The following is an 11,560-nucleotide window of genomic DNA, read 5'->3' on the forward strand; positions in this document are numbered from 1 at the left end:
CCGCCCTCAAGACTGCCTTACGGAAGCTATACACTAGGCCCGACGACCAGCTCTACTGAGATATCCAGCATAGTGAACTCGGCGACACCACACGAATTCACCAAAACCTCTTTCTCTTCACAAATAGTAGCATCGCTACAGTGATGACCATCTGGAGTGACCACCATGGACCCGTCTTCCGTTCCTACCGCCGCCACCACAGCTCCATCTCTCCCAACGGCCACGGAGGAACATTAAACCAAGCACAGCTTACGTCGAGATGCTGTCCATCGCCCGCCTCCTACCCACAGCCGTCAGATGTGACTCCTGCGCCCCCTAGCGCCAGTCCGATTTGTCCTTCGGAACGTTAAAATGACGAAATAATAACCGCAGCAGCAGCGCCAGCATACAGGCACCAACAACAGACGCTGGACCACCACAATCTGATGCACTGCAGACCTGAATCTAACCGCTGGCAGTCGCCACGACTCCTGAAGCTTCGTCCTGGCAAACATCAGGACACCTCCCCTCGGTGCTGACTTTCCCATTTATTATAGGTTACTGGTCAACGTCACCAACAACCATCAGGTCTACGCAACAGCTCCCACTTCGACTGCCCTCCAAACCGCACCGCCATCGACGCTAGACATCTCACGCCCGACGTTCACCGAAGCCTTCTGGGGGAACCTCATCATGTCTCCAGCAGAGATGGTTCATCTCAACTCCACTGTAGACCACATCGTAATCAACCACGGCTACTGCCATCAACGCTAGACATTCCTACGCCCAACGTTCATCGAGCCATCTGGGGTAACCTCAACATGTCTCCAGCGGAGATGACCAGTGGCCATCCCCTCACATGCGGTATGCCCTCTTAAGCCAAGGCAAATTTAACAGGGGAGTATTACACAGCCGCGACAATTACGTGGCATGGAACGTGCATGATGTCGCCGGCGACCTGACGCTTCTTCGCCAGTGCGACCCTGCTTGACCCGACCTAACCTAACCCAGTGCAATTATGTAATTACGCACCATGGGTAACTTACCCACGCTGTATATATAGCGGCTTCCGCCGCATGTAAGATAAGTTCACTCGTACCTTACAATAACAGAGACGAATTCACCAAAACTTCTTTCTCTTCACAAATAGTAGCATCGCTACAACTCCAACTCTCATGGGTGGGGAGTTTGGGGTGTATGTGTGTTTACAAGGTCAAATCATTAACCATAGATCAGTCATATATGGGCTCTTAGCTCTCATCCAGGAGGGTAATGGCTGTTGATCATGAGTCCAGCATGTGATCCAAGACCACGGTGAATCACACACAGGCAGACACAGCACCAGTCAGAGACAGTATGTCCAGTTTGACCAATGCTGTTTGCCTGTGTGTGTGAGAATTTGCCTAATTGTAGTATACAGGAAAGGAGGAAAACTCATTTGGTCCCATCTGCTGTTCTAATTTTTTTTTATCATACCTAACCTCAAAATCATGTACAATTCCAGTTTAATTTATATCCTTGATTTCCAATTATCATATTTAGATTTGAATATGTATATTGTTTGAGCTTGGAGTGTATCACTTTCTAAGCTGTTGCAAATATGCATCTGTATGGAAAATTATTTCTTCATATCTTTTAGAAATGTGGTCTTAATTTACTCCCATGACCTCATTACAAAGGATTACAAAGGAAGAGCATGCTGACAGAAGACCTTTTGGTCCAAAACTAGGTCAGATGCAAAACAAAACATATAATAATGATAAATAGATAAACAAATAGATAAAAATTATAATATAAATAATAATGAATAAAATAAGTGAATAAATAAATAGGTAAAAAGTTAAATAATAAACAAACAGGTAAATAGTTAATAATAAATTGACAGATAAATAATGATAAATGATAATCAAGGAAATAATAAACAAACAGACAATAACAAATAAATGATGATGATGATATGGTTTAACGTCACAAATTCCCCCCTGCCGGAAGGCGAGGTCGGTGCCCCTCACAGAGGGCTTTGTAGCATGGAATTTAATGAACCATGCCTTTGGTTCAACTGCACCGGTGGCAGGATTCGAACCACCATCCCCTCGACCTTTACCGCAAGTAACGACGCCCTAACCCGCTCAGCCAGCAAGCTTCCTTTAAATAAATAGATAATATAAAATAAATGGCAGGCATTACAGCATCTTGCTTAGGTATTTATGAATCTTAAAACTTTGAACTGAACTACATTGCACTGCCTCTGCAGGAAGTTTATTCCATTCGTTAACTACACGGTTGGCAAAGTTGTTTATACCCACTTCCAAATTAAATCTATTGCCTGACTATTGTCAGATTCTCATTCAGTGTGAAAATTTTGTCACTTGTGATGTCAATTCCCTTTAGAATCTTAAAGACCTGTATCAAATCACATCTTTAATCAGGAGATCTCTTCTGTCAATGCAGAATACTGTAATTATAGAAACTCTTTCTCTTTGATCTGTCAAAGTTGGGAGACCCATTGCTTTTAGTCTTTTCCTCATATGGTTTATCTGCTAGGGTAGGGACCAGGTTGGTTGCTGCCCTTTGTATTTTCTTGGTCTTGCTTGTATTCTTTATTCTTTGTGGGGACCATACCATTGGTGCATATTCCAGTCTTGGACTGGTAAGGGTACCAATGAGTTTTTTCATCATCTCTTTATCCATATAGTGAAACCCCACCTTGATCTTCTGCAGTAGTTGGTATGTCTCTCCCACAGTCCTGCTGATATGTGTATCAGGTGACAGGTTGTCTTTTATCAAAACTCCCAAATCTTTCTCCTCTTTTGCTATTGTAATGGGTTCACTTCCCAAGGAATAGTTTAAGGATGGTCTTTTGCCACTCTTGCCCATTTCCAGTACTTTGTATTTTTTGGTATTGAACATCATTCCTGTGGTATTCATGAATTCCTCCCAGTTTGCTTCTTCAAAGAATTTTTTCAACCCTAAGTAATCTACTTTCCTAAAATTGAATCTTCCATGCCAGTGTGATTAATTCCTTAGCTCTATATCCTTATCCTCCAGCTGAAATTCAGTTGTTACATGGTAATTTTTTTTCCTATGGGGCAAAGGTAGTTTGGTAAGCTAATGGTGTCTGACTCTTTGGTTAGTATATATACATGTGTGTATGTGCTCATTTGAGTGTATGTGTGTCTGCATGTAATGTGTATATGTTTCCTCTGTATTTTTGTGTATGTGTTCTGGTGTTTCTAGCAGTCTTTTGCCTTCTAAGCATAAAGGAACTTCAACAGTACTAAATGCTTTGAGGATTCATTCCAACTTTGAACACACATCAGCGTATTGAAAAAATTCTAGTTGTTTCATATCTTGGCACAGATATTGGGACTATATATTTTGATTTGCAGTAGTTTACTTTTAAAAGGAGTTTTAGTAGAAAAGATGGATCTCTTGTAGAGAAAAACAGAGAGAGAGAGAGAGAGAGAGAGAGAGAGAAGTAGGTAAAAGTTCTTGCTTGTGGAAAACTAAAATCAATCAATCAATCCATGTAGGATCATATGTGTATTGCTTGGCCCCTGCACATGGTTCCCTACATCAGAACATAGTAAAGTTTACTAACTGTAGGAAGAACCATGCACTGTCCTCCACATTCTGCACAGTACAGTATTTCTCTTTGAACGTGAAGACCATAAGTGGCTGGGAATGTATCTGTTTCCAGGAAGCTTAAGCCAAAATCACCTATGCTTTGCAGTCCTCAGCACCTGTATTACCTTGTTTAAATACTCTCAATCACTAAATCTTGAGGTCAAGCTCCCATGGTGCAGTTAGGGCAGTAAAGCTGATGCTTCTATATATCTATCTAATCTAATACTAATTAAAAGTATTTTTTCCAATTCAATGAGAAATCTCTACATTTTCGAAGAGTCTAGGGTGTCTACTGAAAAAGAAAAAAATTTGGGGATATGTTTGTGCTGTACCATGTAAGAGTTTTGGGTCTTCAGGGAGAGATTTTAATGTGATAAGGAAGGTGATAACACTAATGATGATGTCAAAGTCTGCACTAAGAATGCCAAACAATAATGTTGTATGTTTTCTATTCACTGAATGGCATATCTTTGCCATTCTATTTCCTTCCAAATCTATTCATAACAAGCACTGACACAGCTGGGGTGGCTAAGTTGGTATTTACCTAGTTGTATTATATGGGAATGGGAGCTATGCTCATGGTGACTCATTTTTGTATCTCACAAGATCAAGTTTGTTCTTAAATTCTTGTATTGTGTTTGCACAAACCATTTTTTCATCCAATTTGTTCCATATATCTATCACTCTGTGTGGGAAGCTGTTCTTTTTCAGGTCTCTTCTGTAGTTATCCTTTTTGAGTTTCATTGCATGTCCTCTTGTTTTTCCTCTATCCCGCTTGAATAAGTTCTATCTATCAAAGCATTCTTTTCCTTTCATAATTCTGTAGATGGTTATTAGGTCCCCTCATTCTCTTCTTTGTTCCAGGGTTGGCAATTCCAGTTCGACCAGTCTTTGTTCATATGTCAGGTTTGCAAGTTTTGTAAAAGATGATTGACTGATTTGGTTTAATGTCAAGAACTCTCCCCTATCAGGAGGCAAGGATGGTGTCCCTCACAGAAGACTATGTAGCATGGAATTTTAATGAAACATGCTCTTAGTTCAACTTGGCAGTGGCAGGGTTCGATCCACTATTGTCTTGACCTTCTGTGCAATTAATGATGCACTAATCTGCTCAGCCATTGATCACCCTTGAAAAAGATAGGAGCAGGAATAATGATAATTTTGAGTGTAAAGCAAGTGCAATATATTATATTTCCTAGTTGGTAATTAGTGCTTCTGTCCTTGGTAAAGAAGCACTAATGAAATGGTAAAGAAAATTAAAATGGAATATATTAGTTTCTATTGTATGTTTTTAATTCACAGTGGAATAAGCAAACAACTTATAAAAGAAGAGAGAGGAAACTGCCAACAAGTATGCCAGGAAAAGCATGTGAGGATGAAATCTTTATTGGTACAAAATTTTGCTCATTAGAGCTTTATCAAGTAGTACATATACTTAATAAAGCCCTATTAAGTGAAACGTTGCACCAATAAAGACTTTGTCTTTACATGGTGCTTTTCCTGACAAGTTATACATATCCTATAAGATGTAATTTTCTCATATATTTTTCACAAGTTTTTTGCCTTTCAGATTCTACAAGAATGGGTTCCAAATTTCTAAGGAAATTTGCAATTTATGCAGCACCGACCACTTGGCAGCGATGTGGAAATCGGTGTTTAAGCCTATCATGTAGTCTTCATGGTAATTCATGTTAATGTTGGTTTGCTGTTTTCATATAAACTTACAATATTTTATAAGCCCAGAACTTCTATGATGATTGACATGTGTTTGATAAATTATTGTACTCAAAGTTACTTTATTTTGATATACTGTGTGTGTAAATAATGTAGTTTGTTATGCTGATAATGTTGTTTCATCTTGTCAATAGTACCACGAGGGATCAGCAGAACTCTGAAAGCCTTGGATCTCTCTGAAAAGGAAATAAACTCATTTACTGGGGAAGAGCTGGAAGAGATTACTCATTTAGAAATGCAGCATCTAGATGATTTAAGTGACAACCACTTCAAGTTAGTGATTTTAATCATGTTTTATGATTATAATCGTTTCCTTAAACTTCAGTCTCTGGGAAGAAATGTTGGACTACTGTCTGTGTTGTATTAGTTTGGAACTGTTTCTATGTCACCAGCTTATATTAGTAGGAAGGGAGCAGTTGCTGTTTGTCAGGTTATGTGGAAAGATTAAGTAAATATTATTCACACCTAAGCAGGGTATTAAAATTTTTTGAAAATGGGTGGCAGGGAAAGGTTTTTCCCAGGTGTCTGTCTGAGAACCACCACTTGCAGGTCACTATGGTTAGTCCCAGTTGTGTTAAAAAGTAAATAATGTTAGATTTGTTCTCATGAGAATGAGATAATTACTGCTTTAGATAACAATAATCTCTTCAGGAACACCAGTGACCAGTACTCTGCATGTAGTGGTCCTGCAAGATGGACATCAGAGAGAATAGTTTTGCCACCCATCTTAAGAACCTGTTAAAATCCTCATCTCCATCTGGAGGTGCTGCACTGATGAGCTGACACTTGGTCTTTAGGCCAGGCTCTATTTCCTCCAGGTTTTCACATGAAGAGGGCTGACAACTGATAACATAGAAACAGTCACGTATTAATACAACACAGACAACAATCCAGTGTACCCAGAGAGATCTGTGGAAGGGTATGAGGACTGTTGCCAGCCACTGTGGGACTGTGGGTTTCTGGTCATTGAAGCTTGAGATAGTAATTATTGTTACCTTTTGAGGTAACAGATTTGATAAGAGCTTTTTGAGATCATATGAAAATTAGATAATTCTCTGTAGTTTTCTCAAAAAAGGAAATGGTAGATAGGGCTGATGAAGAAGTATTTGGATAGTTTGGACACATGGAAAGAATGAGTGAAGAAAGATTAGTAAAAGGTGTGTGGATGGCAGAGGTGGAGAGAGTGAACTTGAGGGGGCAATCAAGGATGAGATTGATAGATGGGATGAAAGGGGTGTTGAGTAAGAGGGGAATGTCTGTTGAGCAAGGAAGGGAGATGATAGGAGATAGGGGTGGGTAGAGAATTCCTGTAGATAGATGATACTGTAATGCAAGGAAAGGAGGGGCAGTAGAGAGTGGTTATGTATGAATTATATTTTGATGTAGCCCAAAAGGATTTCTCCCTATCTTTTTTTTCATGAAGGAACAGAGAGGGTGTCACCACTTAAGTGAACTAGCCTTGCTGTGGATATATTGTGTCTTCCTACATTGCTTCTGAGCCAGGGCAGTGCACAGAATACAGGGATGACCCATCATCCATGAGGAGTTGAGATGAGAGGGAGGAAAGGGTGGTGGATGGGAGTGGAATGGGTGGGAGTGGGTACTTGCTTTTTGACTTGGCTATCTTCTTTATAAGGGGAAAAAGTCCTTGGTATATAGATAGTTTCCTCAAAATATATGTACTCATCAGAGTAGCATTCTTAGCTCCTTCAATAAGCTGTCATTCCCTAGGCTGAATAAAATCATGTGGTATTAGCTAGAATAAAGTCTGTAAAGGAGGAGGATAGGAAGGGATTGGTGGTAGCAGTGGCAGGCACTAAGAAATTGATGGTAATGGGAGAAGAAAATAGAAGAGAAATAAGAAAAAGAAGAGGTGTAAGTAGCTCTGAAAATAATGAGAACAGGAAAGGCACATGGGTTAGATGGGTGTCATGCTGTGTGTCTGAAGAAGGGAGGTATAGTAATAGTGGACTGGCTAGTGAGGTTGTTAAATGTGTGTCTTAGGGAGGGTAGAGTGCTGGAGGACTGGAGGAGTGCCTGTATAATTCCACTTTACAAGGTAAAAGGGGACAAATGTGAGTGTAGGAGTTTCAGAGGGATCAGTTTGTTGAGTGGTTGGGAAGGCTTATGGGAGGGCTTTAACTGAGAGGACTAGGAGAAGAACAGAGGGAGTAATTGGTGAGGAACAGTGTGGGTTTAGGAAAGGTAGGGATTTAGAGGATCAGATTTTTGTGGTAAGGCAGATGTATTAGAAAGCTTTAGAAAAAGGTAAGGATGTTTTTTTGGGGCCTTAATTGATTTTAAAAAGACTTATGACAAGATAGACAGGAAGGCACTGGGAGGTTTTGCAGATATATAGGATCAGGGGAAAGCTTTTAAGGGCAGTCAAGAGTTTTTACAAGAGTAGTAGAGCCAGTTTTAGACTGGGAAATGGAGAGAGTGAATGGTTTGAGGTAAAGGTGGGAATGCATCAGGGCTGTGTCATGTGACCATGGCTGTTCAATGTGTACATGGATGGGGTGGTGTGGGAGGTAAAGGTGAGGGTAATGGGCAGGGGACTGGAAATGGTTCAAGAAAATGGAGAGAAGTGGGTGGTGAGCCAGTTGTTGTTTGCTGATGACACTGTTTGTGGCAGGGTCAGAGGAGAGGTTAAGTGAGTTAGTGACATAGATTGTGAAGGTATGCAATAGGAGAAAGTTGAAGGTAAATGTAGATAAAAGTAAGGTGATGAATTGTACAAGGGTAGAGGATGGCAGTGAATTGGAAGTAAATCTTAAAGGAGAGAGTCTGGAGGAAGTGGATAGTTTTAGGTATTTGGGATCACATGTGGCAGGAAAGGGAGGAGTGTAGGTGAAGGTAAATTGTAGATTGAGAGAAGCAAGTAGATGCCTTGGGGGATTAAATCATGAAAAATAAGCATTTGGGAATGGATGCAAAAATGAGATTGAATAAAGTGGTGATTGTGCCAATGGCATTGTATGGGGCATAGACTTGGAATTTAAGGGAGGCAGAGAGGAAAAGCTCGAATGTGTTTGAGATGAAATATCTGAGAAGTATGGGAGGGGTTATTAGGTTGGATAGAGTGAGAAACGAGATGAGGAGAGCAGAAGTGGAAAAGGAGATGGCAGATAGGGTTGATGAAAGATTATTGGGACAGTTTGGATATATAGAAAGAATGAGTGATGAAAGATTATTAACAGAGGTGGGGCGAGTAAACTTGAGGGGACGGCCAGGGATGAGATGGATAGATAAGGTGAAAGGGGCATTGAGTAAGAGGGGAATGTCTGTTGATTAAGGAAGGGAGAAGGCAGGAGACAGGGATTAGAGGAGAGTGACTGTGTACAGATGATACTGTTATGCAAGGAGGGGAGGGGCAGGGGATGGGGGATATGTCTGAATGATAGTTTGACGCAACCCAAAGGGATTTCTTCCCATCTTCTCTTTTTCGGAATGAGGGGACAGAGTAGGGGGTTGCCAATTAGATGAAGCAGCCTTCTTGTGGATGTACTATGTTTTGCTGCATTGCTTCTGACCCAAGGCAGTGGGCAAGATATAGGGATAACCCATCATTCATGAGGAGCTAAGATGAGAAGGGGGGGAAGGGTAGTGGATGGGAGTGGAATGGGTGGGAGCAGGTACATTTTGTTGTATCATTTTTCTGACATCATTACAAATTTTTCCTTGTTGCTTTTTTGGGAAATATGTGGCATCAGTACTTATGGTGGCAATTGTGTATATATACACACACACACACACACTCAAAACTATCATATGAAGAGAGACTAGCAAAACTTGAACTACAGACACTAGAGCAAAGAAGAGAGAGGAGATTTGATAGCTATATACTGAATCATGAAAGGCATAGAAATTATTGATAGAATCTGATAAAATGGGATGATAGAAATACAAGAGGACACGGAAAGAAAATCAAGAAAGACAGCTATAGAAGAGATCTGAAAAAAAAACAGCTTTCCTCACAGAGTAATAGAGAGTTGGAACAAGTTAGATGAGAAAGTGGTGTGTGCAAAAACAATACATGAATTTAAAAATAGTTTAGATAAAATGAGATATGAAGATGGGACACCACGAGCATAGCTCCCCTTCCCGTAAAATACAACTAGGTAAATACAACTAGGTAAATATACACACACACACACACACATATACATATATATATATATATATACACATACATACATACATATACCAAAGGCTTTTTCCTCCTTACAAGGGAGGTAGCCAAAAAACAAAGGCATAAAAACCACTCCCACCCATTCCATCCCCAACATACTCCACTCCCCTCCACCCTCTTCCCTCCCTCTTATCTTGGCACCTCCTGGATGATGGGTCATCCCTGCATCTTGCCCACTGCTGTGGGTCAGAAGCATTGTTACAAGACACAGCACATCCACAGCAAGGCCGCTTCATTAAATTGGCAAACCCCCATCTCTGTCTTCTCATACAGAAAAGATGGTGAGAAATCCCTTGGCTGTGTCAATTTATTTCTCACATATACTCCCTCACCCCCCAACCCCTACCCACTCCCCCTCATGCATCACAGCATCATCTATACACAACCATTCTCCATTCACCCCTATCTTCTGTCCTCTCCCATCCTTCCTCAACAGACATTCCCCTCTTTCCCAATGCCCATTTTTCCCCATTCATCCATCTCATCCTAGGTCACTCTCTCATGTTCACTCCTTCCACCTCTGCCTTCCACCTCTACCTTCCACACCTCTTTTACTAGTCTTTCTTCACTCATTCTTTCCATGTGTCCAAACCATCCTCATACTCTTTCATAAATTCTATCTCCCAACTCCCTTTCTATCCCCGTTCTCCTCCTCACCTCCTCATTTCTCACTCTATCCTACCTAGTGACCCCTATCATACCTCTCAGGCACCTCATCTCAAACATATTCAAACTCTTCCTCTCTTATGTTCCATGTTTCTGCCCCGTACAGTGCTGTCGGCACAATCACTCCATACAATTTCCTCTTAGCATCCATTCCCAAATATCTATTTCTCATTACACTTTTTAATCCCCCAAGGCATTTACTCACTTCTCTCAATCTACATTCTACCTCCACCTCCACTCCTCACTTTCCTGCCACATTCGCACCCAAGTATCTAAAACTATCCACTTCCTCCAGTCTCGCTCCTTTAATACTCACTTCCAGTCTGCTACCACTTTCTCCCCTTGTACATCTCATCACCTTACTTTTACCCACATTTATCTTCAACTTCCTACTTTTGCACACCTTCCCAAACTCAATCACTAACTTTCTCAATCCCTCCTTTGATCCCACTACAAGTTCAGTGTCATCAGCAAACAACAATTGGCTTATCTCCCACTTTTCTCCATTTTCTTTAACCCTCTCCAGTCCCTAACCCACTACCCTTGCATTTACCTCTCTCACCACCCCATCCATGTATAAGTTGAACAGCCAGGGTGACATAACACATCCCAGATGAAGTCCCACCTATACCTCAAACCACTCACTCTCTATTTCTAATCCTAACACAAGCTCTACTTCTTTTGTAAAAACTCTTGACTGCTCTTAAAAGCTTTCCTCTTATCCCATATATCTGCAATACCTCCTACAGTGCCTTCCTGCCTACCCTGTCATAAGCATTTTCCAAGCCCATAAAAGTAAAAAAAATATCCTTACTTTTTCCTATAGCTTTCTCACATGTCTTACTACAAAAATCTGATCTATGCAACCCCTACCTATACTAAACCCACACTGTTCCTCACCAATTACTCCCTCTGTTCCTCTCCTAATCCTCTCAGTCAAGACCCTCCCATAAGCCTTCCCAACTGCACTTAACAAGCTGATCCCTCTGAAACTACTATACTCACACTTGTCCCCTTTTCCCTTGTAAAGTGGAACTATACAGGCACTCCTCCAGTCCTCCGGCACTCTACCTTCTCTTAAACAAACATTAAAAAACCTCACCAGCCATCCACCATCACTGTACCTCCTTTTTTCAGACATTCTGCATGACATCCATCCAACCCAGGTGCCTTACCTGCTCTCATCATCTTAACAATTGCCTTCATTTCATCTTTCCTTACTTCTCCATTTTCCTCACTTTTTATGGTAATTTTCTTAGTGCTTCCCATTGCGACTACCTTTCCCTCCCTATCCTCCTTCACATTTAGCAACTCCCTAAAATACTCTGCCCACCCTCCTTTCACTACCTTCTCTTCCATTAT

The 11,560-nt window shown here is 40.9% G+C and overlaps 1 protein-coding gene across 3 annotated transcripts in view; it reads left to right on the plus strand.

Annotated features, from left to right (window-relative positions):
- LOC143035208 (uncharacterized) overlaps positions 1–11,560 on the plus strand; it is a 30,227-nt gene that overhangs the window by 5,253 nt on the left and 13,414 nt on the right. For all 3 annotated transcript variants that reach the window (XM_076201934.1, XM_076201935.1, XM_076201936.1), the window contains exons 2-3: positions 5,177–5,287; positions 5,475–5,613. In XM_076201934.1, the coding sequence (XP_076058049.1) occupies positions 5,177–5,287; positions 5,475–5,613 (250 nt within the window). The remainder of the gene's footprint in view (positions 1–5,176; positions 5,288–5,474; positions 5,614–11,560) is intronic.

This window comes from Oratosquilla oratoria, chromosome 18 (assembly GCF_046742065.1).
Source record: "Oratosquilla oratoria isolate Oo_2021 chromosome 18, ASM4674206v1, whole genome shotgun sequence".
NCBI lineage: Eukaryota > Metazoa > Arthropoda > Malacostraca > Stomatopoda > Squillidae > Oratosquilla > Oratosquilla oratoria.